At 38.0% G+C, this 21,803-nt stretch overlaps 1 protein-coding gene across 3 annotated transcripts in view; it reads left to right on the forward strand.

Moving 5' to 3' along the window:
* Nucleotides 1-21,803, forward strand: part of LOC124156393 (coiled-coil domain-containing protein 186-like) — a 45,011-nt gene that overhangs the window by 18,692 nt on the left and 4,516 nt on the right. Inside the window, exons 8-15 of one of the 3 annotated variants that reach the window (XM_046530928.1) lie at nt 1,730-1,910; nt 5,492-5,731; nt 6,182-6,427; nt 8,665-8,883; nt 12,332-12,364; nt 14,467-14,616; nt 16,760-16,862; nt 19,860-20,290. In XM_046530928.1, the coding sequence (XP_046386884.1) occupies nt 1,730-1,910; nt 5,492-5,731; nt 6,182-6,427; nt 8,665-8,883; nt 12,332-12,364; nt 14,467-14,616; nt 16,760-16,822 (1,132 nt within the window). In that variant the 3' untranslated portion in view covers nt 16,823-16,862; nt 19,860-20,290. Of the gene's footprint in view, nt 1-1,729; nt 1,911-5,491; nt 5,732-6,181; nt 6,428-8,664; nt 8,884-12,331; nt 12,365-14,466; nt 14,617-16,759; nt 16,863-19,859; nt 20,291-21,803 lie in introns of those variants that run through there. The other 2 variants (XM_046530929.1, XM_046530930.1) reach the window with 2 other exon arrangements.

Consider the following 21,803-nt stretch of genomic DNA (forward strand, 5'->3'; position numbering starts at 1 on the left):
AGATGAAAATCAATGTAACAAATGATATGAACAAAATAAAGTTCGGTGGTGAACACGTAAATATGACACAATTTCAATGATTTCTTGACTGGGGAGGTAAATGATAGTCCATCCCGACGAATGTAAATTTGGGTGCGAACTTTAATTGTACTTGGTGATTAATTTCACTTTTCCCAACGCCCAACTCCTCATACCCCTAGCACCGACTTCCTCTTAGACCTAACTAATATCGTCCTAACGCACAATTCGTTCTCATTTAATAATAAGCATTATTTACAGATCAAAGGTTGCTCAATGGGTAGTAGATTCAGTCCCTCCTACGCAAACCTCTACCTAGGCCACTTTGAACAAATTTTCCTTTCCCAATATCCATTGAAACCCCTCCTTTGGCTCAGATTTATTGATGACATATTCCTCCTATGGCCCATGGTAATGATTCCCTCGAAAATTTTATTGCTACTCTCAATTCCTCATCCTCTCTTTCTTTCACCTCAACCATTTCTAATTCCCAGATTACCTTCCTTGATGTCAATATCTCTCTTGTCAACAACAAATTTCTCACCTCTGTCCATGTAAAACCCACGAATAAGCAGCAGTACCTTCATTTCAGCAGTTGTCATCCTTCCCACACTAAACGCTCCCTTCCCTATTCCCTTTCCATTCGAGGCCACCGTATCTGTAATAATCCTGATGCCTTAAATAATTTTCTTCACAACCTTCACCGTTCCCTCCTCCAGAGAGGCTACCCAGAGTCCCTCCTACGTAAAAAAATTCTTAAACACAAATGCCCCCCAGAACCGTGCAATAGAAACAAACCACGAGACCTTTCCCTCTGCACCACTTACTTTCCTGGAATACAATCCCTGCAATCTATCCTTAAAGACCTCTTCCCTATTCTAAAAAACAAAAAGGCGACAGCCTATCTTTTTGCCAAACCCCCTACTGTCACATTCAGACGACCTGCAAACCTTTTAAATTTATTCCGCTCAACTAACCCCTTACAGAAGTCACCCACTACTCCCATTAGCACACCTTCGCCCTGCAGTCGTCCTAGATGTAAGACCTGCCCAATTTTTACCCCTCCTTCTATCCCCAGTCATCTCGTCTCCTACCTACCACCACCTCCTGCGGCCTCCTGTACTTCAAAAAATGTAGTTTACCTAATTCAATGCAAGCACTGACCCTCCTTTTATATAGGCATATCCTCAACTCCCCTTAACCTTAGAATCAATAACCACAGAGCATCATGCACTTCCTCTGACTTTGCGTCCTTCCCGGTGGCGAAACATGCGGCCACTCATCAGCGTTAATTCAATGATTGCTACAATGTTTCAGTTTTAGCCTCCCTTCCCCCCACAGACCACCCACTCAAACTTAATTCTATTGAATTAAGTTACATTTGGCTATTCAAAGCATTTCTTCCTCCCGGCTTAAACATCCACCGCTAATCCCTTAATTGCCTCAACCCACTTCTTTCCCCCCCTCTTTGGACCCTACCTCCCCTCTATTTCCCCTTCCCTCAGCTATCCTTTACCCTCTACCTACAGTCTTCTACCTAACTCCGAGGAAGGTGGTAATGCCACCGAAAATTTAGTTATTTAGTGAGTTTGAGTTTCTATTCTTTATTGTGTGTTCTGTTACTGCCCATCCTAGGGTTTTTTATGATATATATATATATGTATGTATTTATTCTTGATTTAGCATTTTCTTGCATTTCATGAATGCTTAGTGAGCAGGAGAGGGTGTTGGCCGTGCAAGGAGAGGTGGAGCGTTTGCGACAGAGTAATGCAGAATTGCAGCAGGAAATGGCTGCATGCAGGGAGAGGGAGGCTGAGCTTTTGGCATTTACTCAAAGGCTCACTGACAAGAATGTTTGGCTTCAGTCTGAGTTTTCTGCAACTGAAGCAAAGGTTAGTATTTTTAGCCACTATGACACATTCCCACATTGTATGAAACACAAGTTACAAACTTAAACGGTCTGTTGCCCAGGCATTGCTCATCCCCGGAGAACGCACCACCGATGGTAGAGATGGGGGTGGTTCCCCAAAACCTTGGTTGAGAGACAGTTTTTTTTTATAGGGCGCCAGGTGCATACATAGGATGCACCACCAAGTGAAAGTACGGCACAGTCTCTTTTGGCAAGATGGATTTGAACAGACACACGATTAATTTCCATAAAGATTTAATGATACTTCACAGTCATTCTGAGATTACAAAGATTTTCACCATTCCAAAATTTTGCCTTCATTCAGGTAGTTTCCTCTAGCTTATCACACACATATGGGCCACACTCTCCGACAACATTAATAACTTACAACACTTTGTAAGATAAAAAGAATAAACAAAATATGACTCCTGTCATTCACAAAGAAAATTCTGCTGCTGGCACCCATACTTGGAAGAGAACCCTCTCCACTGTCACAGGGTGGAGTACGTCTTACGAGAGAAAAGAAACTCTCATGTAGTTCTATTTGAAAATTTTTAATTATAGATGCACGTGGGGAGAAGATGAAAACCAGTTTTTGAAAGCAAAAAAATATGCAAATGCAAATACAGTGGAACCCCGATTTATCGTTCCCGCATTCATCGTTTGCCGCTCCTGGTCCCAAATTAAGTTCCATAAAGACAATGTAATTTTTTCCCGCATCTATCGTTCCCTGAAGTATCATTTTCCCGTATTGATTGTTTGAAGATCGCGGTCCCATCGAATAATTTTCCCGCATTCATCTTTTGATAAAAATGAGACGAAGTGTTTACAACGTGTTATTTATGGCTAATAATGACAGACACATAGTTTGAATCTTCCCCAGGAGATTGAAATGCGATAGGGAGAAGCAGAGTGCCGTGGGATAGTTACATTAGCGCATTTCACAAGATCCGGTATCCCCCTCCATTCAGCACTCGCCTCCCCCCGGTTGAAGCTTTCCACTTCTCCGAAATAAACAAAAGGTCCCAGCTCGAGCAGGGATCGTATTACGACGACCTTAGCTTCGAAAGAAAATATCAAGTTACTCGAGAGCAGAAGAAACCTTTTTCACGCCTCCCCCTTTCTCGACCGCTGACTTTTTTTTAGCCGACTCACTTCAAAGATCCCCACTTCTGGAGGTCAGCTGCTGCATGAATCACCAATTAGCCCAAAAGGTGTCTAAAAATGAATTTCGGTATTTGGTATTGTACTTTTATTAGATTGAGATATTAGTGATGTGCACGTAATTCAGTAAAGAATGATACCAAACACGACGTATTTCTAACGTTATTTAAGCATTTTAAGCAAGGAAATAGTTGGAATGATACGATGGTGATTTCTGGCGAATATCGATATCCTCGCAGCTGAGTGAGCTTCATGGCAGTTGATGTGATTTTTTTTCTTGTCTGGCTACAATTTATGAGTTATGCCACAAGTCTCACTTGTCTGAGTTGCTAACGAAGCGATGTCTTCTCAGGATATTTTGTTTCTCTCTACTAGCAATCTGAATTCATCTGCTCATCTAGAGCTACGCTACTTAATGTTAGAAATGAGTGGGTAAGTTGCCTTCTCTATAGGATAAAAAATTTCATTGCGCAGTCATATGGTCATGCTTCACCCTCTCCAGTAAGCTCTGCTTACGCCGTACGCGATAGCATTAGTGCCGAACTTCACCTCGTACGAGTGGTTCCGTACTTTCCGGGGTGGGTTGACTTAAAACTAGCTAGTGTTTTCCGTGTGGGTTCAATGGAGTCCGGTTTCATTTTTATTAGTTTTATTCTTATTCATCTTCGGACCATGGCTCTTCCGAAGACACAAGTGATAACTTTAAAAGATGGACTGAAAATAATTGATGATGAAGAAAAGAATCCGGGCTAGAAATACGTGAATATTGCAGAACGCCTCGGTATGTCCGGTAGCACGTGATGGCAGGGGTGGGGGTAGAGCGAGATCCCTGGTGAAAACAAGAAGTGGGATGAAGCCGAGGATCAGGTGGGCGTGCCGCTGACGATTAACGCCACATTGCCTCAATCATATTAAAAATTTAATTGCTAGAAAGGAACATTTCAAATAATAAACTATTTTTGGCCTTCTTGATCCATCTCATAACCAATCACTGCGACGGCGAAATCAGTTGTTTGAGGCATAACACACACATTTCTCTCGTAAATACTTGTACTTGAAATGGGATTTGATGGTTAAGAATTTTTACATCAGACAGAAATGCATCATAGCAGTGAAAATTCCGAGTGGAGTGCAAACATTTTTTAGCAAGGCGGCTTTTTCCTTTAGGATATTTGAAAGAGAGATAAGTCGAATCAACAATATGACCTAAGTGTTTCGATAAAGTAATAATATTCCCGTAATCAGATAAAATCTTGTTTGAATCGATTAATGAATATCATAATTCGCAAAAATCCAGCGTTTCCTGGGACATAGGCAACCCGGACAAACATTTCCGCATCGATCGTTTTCCAGCATTCATCGTTTTTTTCATCCATCCCCCTGAAAAACGACAAATCGAGGTTCCACTGTACTGTAATTATAGGATGCACCTTTTTGGTTCTACAAAATATTTATAGGAAACTATAAACTTGGTATTTTCAATGAGGATTTAATTCATTTCCACAATTTTAATTTCCACAACTTTTCATAAAAAGTATGCTAAAACCCACATTGTTGCCTTTAATGGATTTGGAATACACCATCTCATTAATTCCATTATCATAAAAAAAGTTTTATGTAATCCATAGTCAGAAATTCTCATCCCATCAAAAAAACTTTCTAATTACAGTGGACAGCAGCTGCTACATTTGTGAGTCGAATCTTCAATGCACATAAACACTTAGCTCATCCTGTGAATTCACAATCCTGCATAAAAACTAGGTATACAGAAAGCTATTATAAGGGACCCTTCTGAACAACAAGTCTTTTTTAGTTATTTAGTACTAGTATAAAACTTATGCTTTTGTCATGAAACCAGGGTATGTAAAGTTGAACCTTGTCTGCATTTGCCAGTATCTCCATTAAAAAAATTTGTGTTGATATTTTCTCATCTACATATTTAAAATAAATCTGAGATATAGGCAAATATTGAAAGGGATCTACTCTATGTAGCCTGACAGTTTCAAGATGATAACTTAGTATCAAGTGAGTTATGCCTCACCATAAAATACAGAATTTAATTATCAAGAGGGAGTGATTTATCATCTTTAAACTAAGTCACTATGTTTCATGTCCGATCAAATTTATTTTGTAGGGAATTTTTTAAATATAGGTTGTTTTAGATGAAGGGATGAGTTAGTCACTAACTGAATGCATTATATGAGGTTCGTAATATATTTTTCATGCTGAATTGCGAGTCAAAACTAGGATTTTTGGGAAGAAGGGGTGAGGCATCAATGTTGATAGGGGAGGTATTTTCCAACCCCCTTTCCTGTGTAATGGAGATGTGGTCGGTTGATGTTTCATGTAAAGTACATTTGGTTATGTTGTTACTGAATTCTTTATTCATTCGTCAAACAGGCCCAGCAATTGGAAAGTGAGCAGGAGCCCTTGAGGAAGCAGCTTTCGGAACTCGAACAAGAGCTGAAGAATGTTAAGAAGAGCCTGGAAGCAGAGCACCAGGAGAGGGAGGAGGAGAGCAAGCTGCTCGCTCGCCACTTGGCGGAGAAGACCAAGCGGGTGGAGCAGCTCGAGCGTGATCTGGAAGATGCCAAGGGAGATCTGAATGTGCTACGTCGCAGGCAGGCCATGACGGTGAAGGTAAACAAGTTGGGATTGAAGATCTTTATTATTTTTTAGAATCTTTAGATTTAAAATATTTTGAAGATCAAAAGACAAGTTCGAAAAGATTCTAAAAGATTTAGAATCTTTTTGATCTTTTCTTCTTTGTCATCTTTGGCTTAGGCTTGGGTGAGCTCTGCCTTCACCTTTCTTTACTAATCTCCGGGTTGGATCACTGAGTGAGTGACCAATGTTTGACAGTCATGCAAGGATATATATGCATTATGGTAATTTTCATTTTAGTTTCAGTATATTTTCTTTTCTAATGACCTGGCAGTCAAAGAAAATGGTTGTCTAATTTATCCTTTTATCAGTGCTCATTTTGTGAAATATATTTTGTTTTAATACGAGGAATTGAATTATTAATATGTATTATCATTTCTATATATGTTCTGATTGCTAAGTTGGATTCTTTCCTCTGTTGCTCAGGAGCTAACCAAGGAGCTTCAGCAGTGTCATCGTCGTCTGGAGATGGCAAATGCTGCGGCCGCTGGTGGACAGGGAGGAGCTGAGGGAGGCAGTGCTTGTGGTAACAACAATTTCACCCAGCCTTCCTCTCCAACCGAGAGCAATGCCCTGGTACCATCCTCACGAACAAGCTCCCAGTCATCCCTTGAAGCTCGCAACCCACACGAGTCAATGTCCGTGCATCATGACAGGGAACAGCAAAGACAGGTGAGTCATGTCTCTCGTCTCAGCTTTGTTCACTTAACTTTTGAATGCCTGGTGTGCCCATATGGGCTCAGGAAGAAAGCTCCTCTCACAATGGAAAGCTCCTCTTGTCAGTGCATGGTGTTCCTTAGGGTGCCTCGTTTTGCCACTTTTTTAGGAGTGAATCGTATTATCCGGCAAAGTTGCGTACCTGGGTGGGTATTACAGATATGATTTTCTTTCAAAATTGGTTAATATCTTCTGTCCGCCATTTTGTCTTAAAATTTTGAATTTTGTGACGAAAAACGTTAAAAATGTAGTTTAAATTTGGTTTGTGCGAGCACTCATTTGTTGCAATGGGGTATAACTTTGGACTTTAGTATTTTTAGACCAAATACGTTAGCTATATTGCTTTTAACTATTGAGAAAATGACCTTTTATAGTTTTTTAAAGAAGTTTTGTGGGGTGGGCAACCCTCAACACGCCGCCTCATTTTACGCCATGCATGCGATAAATGATGCTAAATAGAGATTTTTTTCAGTCAAAAACGTGGAAATCATGTCTGAAATTGCCAAGGGTAGTTACTAAGATGAGAGTATGCTCTTTCATGCCATCTCTGACTATATTGACCTTATTTTCGTGTAAGAAGATATGTTTCACTGAAGATGGAAATTATCGTTTGGGGTTCACTAAGATGGTTTTATGTCCCTCAAGGATCAGATTTACCTCCCTTGTGGTCAGAAAGGGATTTATGTACTAGCAAATGTGCAGCTCTTCGCTCATTTATCCAGAGAAGCTAGCCAAGCGACCCAGAGCCCACCACGTGAAGATGGCTGCAACGTGGGCTCCTTCGTCTCATCTAACCAACCAGCCAACCAATGTTATTCAGACTATTTTTTTTCATCTGAATCGTCACTGTCCGGAAATATAGTGAAAAATTGAGATTTTGATTGAAATTTTGGTAGAGATCGCCTTGAAATCAAAGTGGATCTAATGATGCCATCCCTGGCATTATTGCCGCAGACATGGAAAGCCATTTTGGAGACTTCAAAACAGCAAAATTCTTGAAAATCATCCATTAGAGATAAATATTCCGCAGTTCAATGTTCCAGATAAACGATCATCTACTATAATTACGATTAATATCTATTATATAGCATCGCTAATTATTGAAAACTTAGTATTATAAATTAGTATCCCTGTGTAATGCATGCACAGCATGCCTGCTCGTGTGACTAAAATTAGCGTGTGTGCCGCAATCTTCTCAAAGAACAGTTCAGGTATTTAAGTAAAGGGACTGGAAAAATACGTTTCGTAGCCAAGGTTGTCCTATAAATGAAAAGTTTCATAACCGTGGTTGGAATTTCATGGGTCCATATGGGGTTGTTCACGGGACCAAAAAACAAACGGTGTATGAGTGAGGTCATCGTATAATTGAAGGTCTTATAGTGGAGGTTCTTCTGTACATACCTCACAGCAAGCTGCCTAAAAACGGCGTGTGGCAGGGGGTGTTAGGACACCAGCCGTTTACGCATAAAAAGGAAATGCTTTAATGAAATTACAATTAGCATTTATTCAAGTCCTTTATGGTTCGGGGAAAAAAGGAATTCCCATATCTATCCCTATGGCAAAATATCACCCACAATTTATTGCATCTGTTGGACCTGGAAATGTAGTAGGACTCTAATATAATGTTCTTTGTGTCGCTCTTTTAGATATCTATTCTCAATTTTTCAAGGAATCTTAAGCCTAGTGTGCAACCTCCGAGTCTCCATTGGTTCCCAGCCTAATTCACTTAACATCTGGGTAATGCTGTATGTATGCCCGTAGCAGTTTTTGATGATCCGTGTAGTCTTCCTTTGTATTTTATTCAGTTCGCGGATCAAGTCTTTCTGCACCGGTTCCCATACGCTCGCTACATATTCAAGGTATGGTCGGACGAATGCGAAATAGCACCTTTCTTTTACTTTCTTATCTGAAAATCTTCCCTCAATATGCTTGACAAATCCTAATTTCTTCAGGGCTATGCCACAATTATGTATTCCTTATATGTGTTCCCCTTGAGAGGCTCTGATGCCTGATGTGTGCAAATAGTCGTCAAAATATCTATATGGGCAACCTTCATACCACCTTAACTACCTCTGAAGAAAATTTCTGGCTACCTGCCTGGTCATGTGGTACTGATTGATGGTGGATATTCTGTCATCTTAGAGGTATTTTTTGTTGGACACTTTTTGTAATACCCTCATTATTATTTACAGGGGAGAGGGAATTCCATGGAGCCGAGCCGCCAAGTATTAATAGAAAGACTAGTTGAGCTTCAACGTAACAATGCAAGAAAGACAGAAAAGCTTGACTTTTTGTCTGACCATGTGGAACAGTTATTAGAAGAGATACAGAAAAAGTCTCGTATCATACAAATGTATATAATGAGGGAAGAATCTGGTGCTCTATCATCCAATTCCATGGAAATGAACAAGGTAAGATTGCATTAAGCTGGTTATCTTAAGATGCTCTACCCACCTAATTTAGCCATCAAGATATCTTTGTACTGTGTGAATTTTGGTGGCTTTAGAGGACTACTATGCCACTAGGGAGCATGTTCAGGCATACAGCACATTATTCCCTTTATTATTTAAGCTGTACATAAAATTTGTTTTTGCTTGCTGTATAAATGATGTAGGGAATGAACAGACTATTCATCAGTAAAACTTTCCAGAGCCATTTGCAAGTGTGCATCAAGGATGGAAATTCCTTTTGGGGAAACTCGTTTGTCGTGATCTTTAGTTGAATGAGGATTACCTGAATATATGATCAATGCTAAATTTAGTTGAGAACCTGTGGTAGACTTGGGAGAACCTTGAAGTTCTTATTCCTAAATATTCCTAGAACCTTAAAATTTCTGTGTATCTCTGAATGCAAAAATCCTAATTAGAGTTAAAAAATTGTTGGAAAATATCTCCAAAACCAATTTTTCAATATAATATATTTATTTGCCCAATATGTTGACACTACATAGGGTACAATCACTTAGCAAGGGTATTAGGTACGTCAAAAAAGAAAATGAAGTTATAGCTCACATAAATTGACAATACATATATGTATAACTAGGCCTCATATCCATAAAAATGAACATTGTTCTGGATGCCCTGTGGAAGTGTCAAACTTCAAAACTATTGACAAATTCCATGGTATGGTTTTGAGTGATAGAGTAATCAAAGTGGGCAATATAGTTAAGGCCATAGCATATTGCAATGTACAATTGCTTTAATTTTGCACGAAAATTTGGGTGTGAAAAAAATCTCGTCACGATCGCTGCCGCATTTGCTCACAATGGAGAATAAACGCAATAGTGTGGTGAACTCAGAGACTGTTTTGGTGCTTTTCATTCGCAATCCTGGGGATTTTCCGTGTCGATACATAATTTTGGATGAAATAATGATTCATCAATGCACTACAGAGACAAAACACAGTAAAGACAATGGAATTTTAAAGATGAATGGACTTCAAAGCAGGTGAAGATGTTGAAATGGGCCGGTCAGGTCATAGCAACAATATTTTGGGATTCATGCGGAATAATTCTCATCAATTGCTAGAAAAAGGGAAAAGCGATAACAGTAGAGCAGGGGTCTCCAAAATTCGGCCCGCAAGGGCTTTCAAGTAATGCGCGATTCTCACTCGTTTAACTCTGTGAGACGCCGCTAGGAGCATTGCAACACTGTACTGCACATCAAAGTCGCCTTCAACTGTTCGTAAATAAGAAATACGCCACCGTATTCTTCAGTAGACGTTGGTATCGAATACTTCAGTCATCGGCAAATTTGCTATCCAGCCCACGGGGCGATTTGGAACTTGGAATGTGGCCCTCATGGCCTAGTAAATTGGAGACCCCTACAGTAGAGTATTATGCATCGTTAGTGGACAGGTTGCTGATAGAAATCAAGAAAAGCATCCTTATTTGAATCAGAAAATGTTCTTCTTTTAACTAGACGATGCATGGTTGCACACCCGTTCAGTTGCAGTAGCCAAAATCACGGAATTAAAATTTCAATTATTACAGAATCCTCCATATTCATCATATTTGGCTTCCAGTGACTTCTTCTTATTTCAAAACTTGAAGAAATGGCTTGAAGGACAAAGTTTTACATCTAAGGAGAGGGTCATCACTCAGACTAATGCCGATTTTGAGGATATCTCGAAATTCTATTTTTTTGGACAGCTTAAAATGCTTGGAAAAATGCTTGCATAAATTTATAGAGCTAAAAGGAGGCTATAATGAGAAATATAAAAAAATTGACCCAATATATTTTGTTTTTATACCTTTTTCTAAAGACTTATTGAATGACCCCAGGATAAGGTTCTTGTTTCTCATGAATGTCTTTGATTTTCCTGGGTTCACAGGAGTGAAAATAGGGTAGTTTCCTTCATCAAAGAAACCGAAAGGCATTGATCGCGATTTGTTACCCACAATTACTGTATTCATAATATACAAATTATTTCGTTTTAGAAATACCGGTTTAGACGAATGGCAATGGTCCATTTTTATCCTCATTTGAAAAGGGCCAGATTGGCACCCATGCGACGCCACTCCACGTGATGTCACAGGGACCTAGTTTCTATAGGAGAAGATAGGAGTTATACATCGTCTGAGATTACCAATGCATGCATGAGGCGCAGAGCTCAGGGAAACATGTCTTAATAAATACCTATTAAAACTGGCTAAGGTCGGAAAGTTTTCTTCGTTTGATAAGGTATTAATAAACCTTTTTTAAGCCAAGCGCTACCAGACAGCAAGGTACTCAGCTACCCTCTAGCATCCTGCGTCCTATCAGTGCTCAGAGCCTCGATCAAGGTCACCTCACAAGGCGGGAGGGGGAACCAGAAATACGTCACACGGAGAGATTTCTTTATCCGTCGCGTTTTCGCGCGCTTGAAAATTTTCACTTTTCATTTAATCGCGAAAACTAGATATAGTCATTTAAAAATATAAAAGCGTGAAATACGTACTCCAGCAGTAATTATCTTCCGATATAGGCAATAAAAAAATAATAGGAAACCACCCTATTGTCATTTTGAATGAAATTGTATTTAGCGATCAAATTAAGGAGGAGAACAGGTATTAACACACCATGGACTTGGCTAAGAGTCTCACTTAGCCCAGTCCAATCTGTCGTTCTCTTCCCCATTGAGGAATGCCTAGGGCAATTGAAAAACCCCTTTCAGAGATATTTTCCTTTTGTCTCTAGTTGGCATTTGGATGTCCTGCCATTGAATGCATTCAGTCAAATCAACTAGTGGATTAACTTAATTAATAAATATTCTTATTGCTGAAACTTTGCATCCATTCATAAGATAACTCATTTTCCTCCAAAATTCTAGGTATGGAAAAAAATCAACTTTGATTTGTGCAATTATGGTGATGGTGTATATTTTGGTGGGAATGTACATAATTTTTAGTCATAATCAACCTTGCTCATGACCAATTAAATAATCGAAGTTGCAGCTTTGTATGTCTGCCATGTATTTGTATTTCCTCTGTCTTTCTTTAACGCTAAAATAAAATGGTGTGGTTGAACCTAATAATGCAATGTAAATGTTTGTAGCTATTAATATGGGAAATAGGCCCTATAGAATCTATCTATTAATCCTTGACTCTTAGCCAGTTAAGTTCTAGCCTTAAAATATTTTCTGTTCATGCAAGTTTTCGTTGATATTGCTGTCATAGAAACTTGTTAAATTACATGGAATGGCTGGTGATAAATTCTACTATGTACTACGTAGTAATTTTGTAGAAATAATCTCTTATGTATTCTGTTTTCATAGCAATATTTTGTTTGAGTTTTCATTTGAAACAACTTACATACCTCTATGCCCTTCTAAATAATTTTAACATTGTTATTTAAATTTTGCTTTATATTTATTCTTTAGCTTGCTAATATACGTGGAAGGAAAAAGATAAAGGTATGATATGATTTGCATCCTATAACTTGATATGTGAAAACTTTTAGCTTAGCTATTTAATTAGTGCTGATGGTAGAATTGCTGTAGTGTTTTGGATATAGAGGCAGTGGTGTCGTTAGGGTTGGTGCCACCCTGTAGAGTAAATTGTGTAGTTACCACTTCATTACTAGTGTCACCACTCAGTTTTCTGGGGGAGTAAAAAAAGCACCAAAGTTAGGTCAATCAGTAAGGAATTGTTCAAATGAGTCTTTAAAGTGAGAGAAATTACTTGAGTCAGTAGATGTGGTAAAAACATTTCCATAATGATTTTTTAACCCAGAGCCATGAAACTTCGTTTGCAATGGAAAGAATCATAACAATCACATATTGAGAAGTGTACCCAGGAAGTAAGTACGATTTTGTTCTTGCGCCACGGCAGCACTGCTCCTTTGTGCTCCACGTATTCACACTTGTTTTCATGGTTCATTGGCTACCATGGACTCCAGTTAGGTTGCTTTCTTTGATATATGTGTTTCCTTATTTATGTGCATTTGAAGTTTTTGAGACAGTTGGTGAACCTTCTGACTACAATATTCGTTCGCTGATTCGGTTTTTGAACTCAAGGAACATAAAGCTGGTCGAATTTCTTCATCGAATTTTTTCGAAGCTCATTGTGAAAATGCCATAAGTGATGAAGTGGGGAAGAAATTCAATGACTGAGAAATAAATCTTAATGATAAGGCTAGGAGTTGTCGCGCTTCTGTAATGAATGAGGATCTTGTTTGGGGAAAATTATGAGAACAAATGTTTCATGCTGTCAAACTTCCCTAAACACTCATGCTGTAATGGGTGTCATATTTGTTTATGCCATTCCAAAAGGATGGACCAGATAACTTGGTCGACTGCTATAAGAAGTGTCTCGAAAAACTTGAAAACTAAGTAAAAAGTATTTTAAAACATGTTGTTTGATGTTCCAGTTAAATTGGATTCCTTTTAAATTGTGTATTAGTATTTAATCAACGATAGTCAATAGAATTGAGCTTACAGACTGTATTAACACGTTGCTTACGGATGGCGAGAATTCTCGTCATTCTTTTCCCGAACGTTCCAGATGGATTACGAAGATTCTCGTCATTTAGGCGTGTCAACCTAAACAATTTTAAAGCGTACAATATGTAATCGTTAGAGCGTTTTCAGTTGTTGTTCGTTATTCATAATGAATTGATGCATCATAACATTTGATTGGGTAAAGTTATATTCTAAACATTATCTTACCCCGGTACGCAATGTGTCAAAAATGTGATACTGGTGAAGGGCTGCTTTTATGTTAGTGAACGCTCCTCTATGATTGTTATTAAATATAGGGCTAACATTGATCTTTTACTGGAAAAAATTGAAATATCAATGCTTTCAAATGAAATCAGCACATAGTGACTTAACTCCCACTTGGGCTACTTCAACATATTTGTATGCTTAAACTTTCATTATGCAAACACCTTGTTGAAATCCCGAGCATATAGCCGCCTCCTTGCAGAGAAAATCCAATACAAACGGATTTTCTGCTATGGCACTGTGAGCTAGCAGAATGACGTCATCAATTCACGAAGACTGGCTCTGGTTGGCTTACCAGCTGCTGCATCAATGCCATGCCAAGCTGTGAAAGCTCCCTTAGGCTGTTAGTGATTTGCATGAAGTTCTTATTTAATTAATTTTGGGTTGACAAAGTGCATGTGTGAACTCTTTTGGTGTGGTGAATGGCTCCTGTAGCCATCCCCAAATTAGCTATATTTTCTGTGTAAATCTGCACCCCTATAGTGACACCACTGCAAAGAGGCATTATCCTTTATTTAGTGTGAATTTAAATCCTAACAGAATTTTGCTAAAGGTGTAATGTTAGTGTTAAATTTCCACTGATATGTTCGATAATTTATTTTGTTTAAAGGAATCATAAGGAAGAGCAGTTGTGGTGTGCTTGTAAATAATTGGGTTTTTTATTGGAAGGTTGAATAGTGCAATTGGATTGATGACTTATTTAACTATATCAGCTTATCGATGAATTATAATTTTTTTTATCACAACAGTGCATTACATTATTTCATTGTACATTTGTATATCAATTTCAGGCCGAATTATCAAAGCATGGTGGAATAATGGCTTCTGTGTATGGTTCCAAACCACTTGATGAGAATATGACTTTAGAAATGTCTCTAGAAATCAACAGAAAATTTCAAACGGTATTGGAGGACACATTACTGAAGAATATCACACTGAAGGTTAGTGTCTCAATTTTATGAACCTATTTTTTTATTAACTTTTAAGATGTTCATTTAATTTGAAATCATTTGTCGTGGAGATGACGATTAAGCTTTGTGGAATGAGTTAACGTAGGTCATTCCAGGTGCAGAATGGAGCTTTAAGCTCTCTTATTTGTAGATTTATCAGGGACTGATTTAAGTTGTTGTTTTGTGGGGTTTATTACTTTTGATGGTGTGATGGTGGTATGTAATACCTCTCAGTGACATTGCATCTGAGGTCTGATATATGTAGACATGTGGCTTTTAGATATTCATAAGTTTTTTTAAAACATTGGTCATTAAACTGGTGAAATAAAAGTGATATTTGGGAAGCCTCCTTAAAAATGACCATCTTTAAAATATTTCCAGAAATTATAGAGAGGGCAGCCCCTCCACACCTTTCCCCAGAATATCATCCGTCTTAATTGGCCCTGTCATTTATTCTGACATACATATGTACTTGGAGAGACCATTTTTATATACAGAGAGATTTGAATTCATGCACTAATTACCCTGTAGTAAGATGCAGGGGTGCATCTAGGAATTAAGGCTGGGGGGTTTAGGTGCAACTAATACTGGGGTGTGTGGGGGTAATGAATACCCACCAGAATAATTGGTAGGTGCGAGATTAATAACTTGCAGAATTTTGAGATCAATGGGTCAAACCCTTAAATGGTTTCCCTCAAAATAAGGCAACTAGTACTACATTGGCACGGAATAGACACATTCAGTGCATAATGTGAATTTGATATCTCAAAACAAATCAATAAAGATGTCAAAAATTAGGAATGAACGGATCCAGGATTTTTTTCGGATCCTTGATTTTCGGAGCCGGATCTTTCGGATCGGATATTTTCGGATCCAAATTCATTTTCAAATTCCTGCTATTAATCGAAGTAATTATGCAAGTTTATTTTGGGTGCATATGATCAAAGGAATGCTTTTTAGATTTTCATACACATTTTACTATTTTTATAAATTAAAAATAATTTTTATTGGCTTTCAAGTTGTTTTTCAAAAACATCTTTACATGCTCAGGACCTAAACCGTTACCCTTAACACCTCTTGGTCCGGCACCCTTTAAACTAGACTAGCCATTGGGGCCGGTCATATTATATGCCATAGGCCTCAATATATGTTCAAACTATTATAATGTCGATAAAAAAGACGTCAATAAGAAAATCTTTCACAAAAACAAACAGTAAAGCTACCTAAAGACGCACAAACCAGAACTGCCAGAACTAGGTCGAAATAGTTCCAAATAAATCCGTAGAGGTCAGCAGGAGACTACGCTGCATGAAAACGTAAAAACGCGTGATCGGCACATAAGCGCTGGCGGCGGAAACACGTAAAAAGACGTGTGCGGACCATAATGTGTTAAGGTCAAACTATGTGCCAGCCGTATTTTGCCTTTTTTATTTTCCACGGCTGAAATTCTGCTACTTAACTTCTGCGAGAGCTCTCAAACAAAACGGTTCATAAGTAGGTCAAGAATCACATGCGACGGCGCATTTGAAGAGAGAACCGGAAGTCTTTCCACCCTTATGCATTCAGTGAAGCTATTATTTAAAATTTCGGATCCAGATCCGATGTCTTCTGTGACTTTGGAACCGATGTATCCGATGAAGGGCAATATCCACAGATATTTGGATCTGAGGTATCCGATCCGGCCATCCTTATCAAAAATAAATTTTTATGTCACAGAAATATGTTTAAATTCACATATAAGAAGACTAGGTCATTTAACAAAAGCTCAATTCCAGCCAAATACCCTTAAGCTAGGAATTAAGCCTATGGGGGTTTTTAGGCACAAGCTTATGAAGGGAAAAAGGGGGTTTTAGGCGCAACTAATACAGAGGAGTCTGGTGGTAAGTGTGGGGGCACTTGCCCAGAAAATTTTTAAAGTGCCTAAATGGTTCAAAATGGTGAGTTTTATGGCTTTCTGAGGGATATTTTATTTATCCTTACACTATTCTATTAGTAATATCAATCCAATTAAGTAAAGTGGATTAAACTTAAAAATTTCTCTTGAGTTATGGAGGGGGTTTTATCCCTCTAAACCCCCCCTCGCTGTGCCACTGGTAGGATGAATAGATACTATAAAATTTACCTTTCTTTGCAGGAAAATATCGATACACTTGGAAGAGAGATTGCACGATTGACAATGAACAACCGAAAATCTTAGGCAAGAATGCTTATGGGATCACTGGATCTGTTGCCCACAGGTATAGCTTTTCAATTGCATTTGATGATTACCTGACATCATTCAGGCATCATATACTTAATGTATAAATATTTATTCTTGGGTATTTTCTGTTGAAACCTGTAGTTCACCTTGTCGTGATATTTTTCCTGAATAATATGTTGTTTCCTTCTCTTTTATCATTATCATTTAAAATGTGATTGAAGTAACTAGAAAATTGTACTAATCCTTTCTGATTTGATGTATAAATGAGAACCTAACAGTACTTTGAAATGTAATGGTTGTTTATTGTGAGTTGTGGAAATCTGTATTTGATTCTTTCATTTGGAAGCTTCTGTTAAACCTAGTAATTTTGTTAGCATAACAATGTGTTTGATGTGAAATCCTTTAAGACTGTTGACTAATTTTTGGGCACTTATTTTGATACCAAAGAAGCAAGTCATCATGTTATGTGTTTTATGGCTATGTATGATTTCTTTAAAAAACACCATTTCAAACTGTTTCTTTTTGCTGATGGTTTAGGCACTGGTGCAGAAGGCCCCCTCTGTTTTTCTGGGCATTTAATTTCCCTAATCATTATTGTTGTCATCATATTCAAAGTTTATTGCGATAGTTGCTTTCTGTATTTAATCTGCTGATTATCTAATATGTAAATTTGGAATAACTAATGGATTGTCATTCTATACTAGTTTTAAAAGTAACTTCAAAAATAATGATAATAACTCGAGGAACAAATGGTTCAGCTGTGCTTGTTCTCCCCTGTTTTGAATATTGCGATAATGGGGATATTGATTGAGGTAGTTTATGGTTGTTTGTTGTCACTGTGAAAAAATATATCTCCATATAATGAGATTTATCATTGGATATACATAATCATTATTTAATATTGGTACAATGTTTTAGGTTATGCCAAAGTAAAATAATTCCTCTCAACCCCATCATCGCATTGTGCTCCCTGAGTCTCGAATGCTAGTCGTGAAAAAATTCTGGAGTATTCTCCTTGAAAAGATGAATGAGGATTTAATGCTGTTATATTTGCCTGGTTTACAAAAATTTAAGTAAGGGCATTCAGTCAACTTAAAACTCTGTATGTGCAGATTCTGTGACTGGTCTCATTGGTGCCTATTACCTTAAGTTAAAGCTGAAATATTTTTAGTGATCTGAGATGTTCATTTATGGTGTATGTCATGAATAGCATTGAACAGTGAGAAAGAATACTTTCTGTTTGCTATTAATTAGCTTAAAGTTTGCCTCACGTACAGGATTTCGTGATATAAATGGTGATGTCCCCAAAAGTTTTATTTTTGTAATTTTAAAGCTCATTTAAAATTTAGATCTTTACAACTGTGTCCTTCGTTTTTATAATTATTGTTTACACTTTTGTACTGTTGTCTTATGATTTTCCCCCTAAATCAGATGTTAACATATATGCCAGCAAAGTGGCCAACCATCTTGTGTTTTACCAATGGTGGGGATGTGTATGTCTTGAAAAAAGAATTTAGTGAAAGTAGCTGAAGTTGTCATGGATTTTATCAGTAGTTACTGATGTATATACATATTTTCTATCGCTGCTGTAGTGTTTGGCCATCCCATTAGGGTGTCCACACTCGTCTGTTTAATGGAAAATCTCACCTTTTAAATGAGCATAGTATTTTCATGCAGCGGAAATTCCTTACTAAGTCTTACATATGGGAGGGAAAGGGTTGAAACTTTGTGTACATATTAATGTATGATTTGGCTATAGGATGATGTTATCAATATTTATGTATATTTTAACAATTCACATTTACTGACCTTTTGTCCTAAGTGGTGGCTTCTTTGGGGGCCATTTGCTACTGTTATCCCTCACTATATTAAAAAAAAAATATCCTGAAGGGGGAGTGATGCTTGTTTGATACTTTTTTGGTCATCCAAAATAGCCCTGCATGAAGTTATCATGATTTATTCATAGTAAGTATTGAAAAGACTGCTGACATTTTTGGCCCATCAGGGCTGTTTCATGGACCATCTACAGGTGCTTTTAGATCCATGTTTCAACATTCTAGGCAAACTAGGTAGATTATATTACTGTGGTATATTAAACTGCATTAGTATTCCCTTGTTGTAGTGTTCTAACATTTATGTTTGTTTTTTTTTTTGTCGTGTGCTGTCTCAAGCTGTGTTGGTAAACTACTTATCCATATTGGAAATTCAGTGCCAGATTTAGTTAACTGTTATTAAGTTTCTTATCTACATATACCTTATAGATGGATTTGGCACTCATACTTGGGATCCCTTGTGCTAAGGCTTGTGTTTTTTGGTAACTATGGGATTAACATTAAAAAATTATGAAATATGTCATGGACTCAATGTCAGTTATGGTTGTGGCATTCATAAATATTTTGATGTATTGTGGGTGTTTGTGCAATGTGTATTGCTTGTATGATCTCAGGTACATTTCTTTATTTATCGTGAATCAATGAGTCAGGCTTGCCCAACCTTTTTTTTCATGGTTCCTTTAGGAGAAACTTTTCGCATGCAAGCAATGCACTTAGAATGTATATACATTAGTCATTATGGTCATGCAACCTGATAGATCATGAGGCTGAGTGGGAATGGCTTTCTGAAATTTAATTGTTTTGCTGTTCCTGGAACTAATTGATGGTTTTGGAGAACTTACCTTATTTGGAGACAGCATAAGAACTTGCCTGGGACAGTTGAGAAACTGCTGCATAAACATTAGGAGCTCTTTGTGTATTTTTTAAGTTGAGCCGTGGAAGACAAGGTTTAATCTTTTTTCAGTCATTCAACTCTGAGTACCTGGTATTAAAAGGTGTGATAAAGAGTTGTCAGCAAAAGTGATGGAGGGAGCTGTTGCATTGCTAGTGTGAAATATGTATAATAATCTTCACTGTTGTATCCTCACTTCCACCCCTTTTAAGTTTAGAAAAAGGACGTACATAGTAGGGGAGTGAAGTGCGTATAATGATTTACTGAGATCTAATTAGAATTTTTTTCTCTCAATTCATACCTGTGTCAGATTGAATATGAAGTGAATTTCATCGTTTCCTCAGTCAATGCCAAGAGATGACTTAAAGAGGTTATTTTGGTGGACTGATGAGGTAGGCAGAACTTCAGGTATTTGTCAAATATAAGAAGTAGTACATGTATTGAAATTTGTGCTAGTGCGATTGATACAAAGGTGACTTTATTTCAACCATAGAGTAAGTTTTTCAAGGGTTGTGATACTATGTGCAAACCCCGAAGACTTTATTATATTTTGACTTGATGTTGGGCAAGTAGACTATTCTTGGTAAAGCTAATATGTTGTTTAAAGATGTGTAATATCAAATATTTATGTGTCACCATTTTCCTATTTAATTTATTTTTGTGATGTTTTCTCATAAGTTTACTTGTACAAACATGAATAGAGGACTTAAAATTGTAAAATTAAAGTACATTATTTTATTACTATAGCATCTTTATTTTTTATTGGTTAATTTTCCGGTTGGAAGGGCATTGAGATGTGGTGAGAAGAATGATTGAGTGTAGATGAGAGGGTGAAAGTGATTGTAGGCTCATGGAAAAGGCCCAGTGAAGGAAGTTAGCCTCCTCTACCGGAATTGTGGTGGAATAGGAGAAGAAAGGATACTATGGAACACCCGACAGCAGAGAAGGATTAGATGGGCTATAATTCAAAGCCTGAATCACAAAATCATTTGTTTTGTCCCTCTAAGAGCTCACTGGAGTAATCACTTTTTGGGGCTGGAAAATTAATTGCTCGAGACCATGGGCATACCCAGGGATGCCGACTTACAAAAAAATATTGGGGGGGGGTCCCAAACCTGGGATCTTGCCCCGGGAAATTTTAAAGTAGTGAGTTTTAAGTTTTTTAAGCATTTTAGAAGAGTCATATGATCAACATTAGAACCCTGATAACTAGAATCTCGATATCTGGACATTCAGGGGAAAATCGACAAGCCTGACACATTTTTTCCTCACACCCATAACGAATTTTTGAGAGGGCTTGGGCCCCCTCAAGCCCCATGGAATCGGTGCCACTGGGCATACCCAGCGGAAGGACAGGAGAGGGCAGCTGCCTCCCCCTTAAAGGAAAAGTAAATTTAGTTGAAAACGAAAGTGTTGAGCAAGTTTTCTTTAAATCCAAGAAAATTGATATTAGTATATAACGTAATTAAAATAAAAATAATTTTTGGAGAAAACAATTTTATAAACAAATATGGCGTCGTAATAATTTTCTTGAAGTTTTAGTTTCCATTCAAACTTGTCTATGTTACAATTTAAACTACCTCAGCTTGCCCCCCTCTAGTTTTTATCCTGGGTACGCCCTTGCTCGAGACATAACTTTTTTTTAATCACACAGTCATTATTTCTGTCACTCTTTCCATCTCTCCGTCCATCACATTTCAGCATTCTCACAGCTAGTCGTTCATGTTTACCTATGCTGTTCCCATGATTGTCATACATTTCGCTGTAATCGCTCGATACGGCCATGCGTTCGGATTGGCTGATATGCCATTAGAGTAACGGACAAAATGACGTGCCGAGTAATGAAAAAAGTGATGGGAATCCTCAATACTTGAGCCATCGGGAAAAACAATCGTGTGCAACCATCATTTCTGAGTGATTTCTGGAGTGAGCACTCGAAAATGACGAAAAAAGGGGATCGGGTTGGTGTGGTCGCTAGAGCATTGGCTTCCTACCCTGTGGGCTTGGGTTCAAATCCTGGCAGTGGCAGAGAATATTCAGAGATTGCCCAACACCTGCTTGACTGTTTTGTGGAGGACATTTCAAGCGCAACATTCCATCCGTCGGATTGGGACGTTAAGCCCTTTGGCGCCTTTCGTTAAGAGAAGGATAATACCGATGCCAGGTTTCTCTCCACCCTGCCTTCCACACCCTTCTCTCATGACGCAAATGCCCTTAGCTTTCAGTCGCCTCCTCCAAATACCATACCATACCA

Source organism: Ischnura elegans, chromosome 3 (assembly GCF_921293095.1).
Source record: "Ischnura elegans chromosome 3, ioIscEleg1.1, whole genome shotgun sequence".
Taxonomy (NCBI): domain Eukaryota; kingdom Metazoa; phylum Arthropoda; class Insecta; order Odonata; family Coenagrionidae; genus Ischnura; species Ischnura elegans.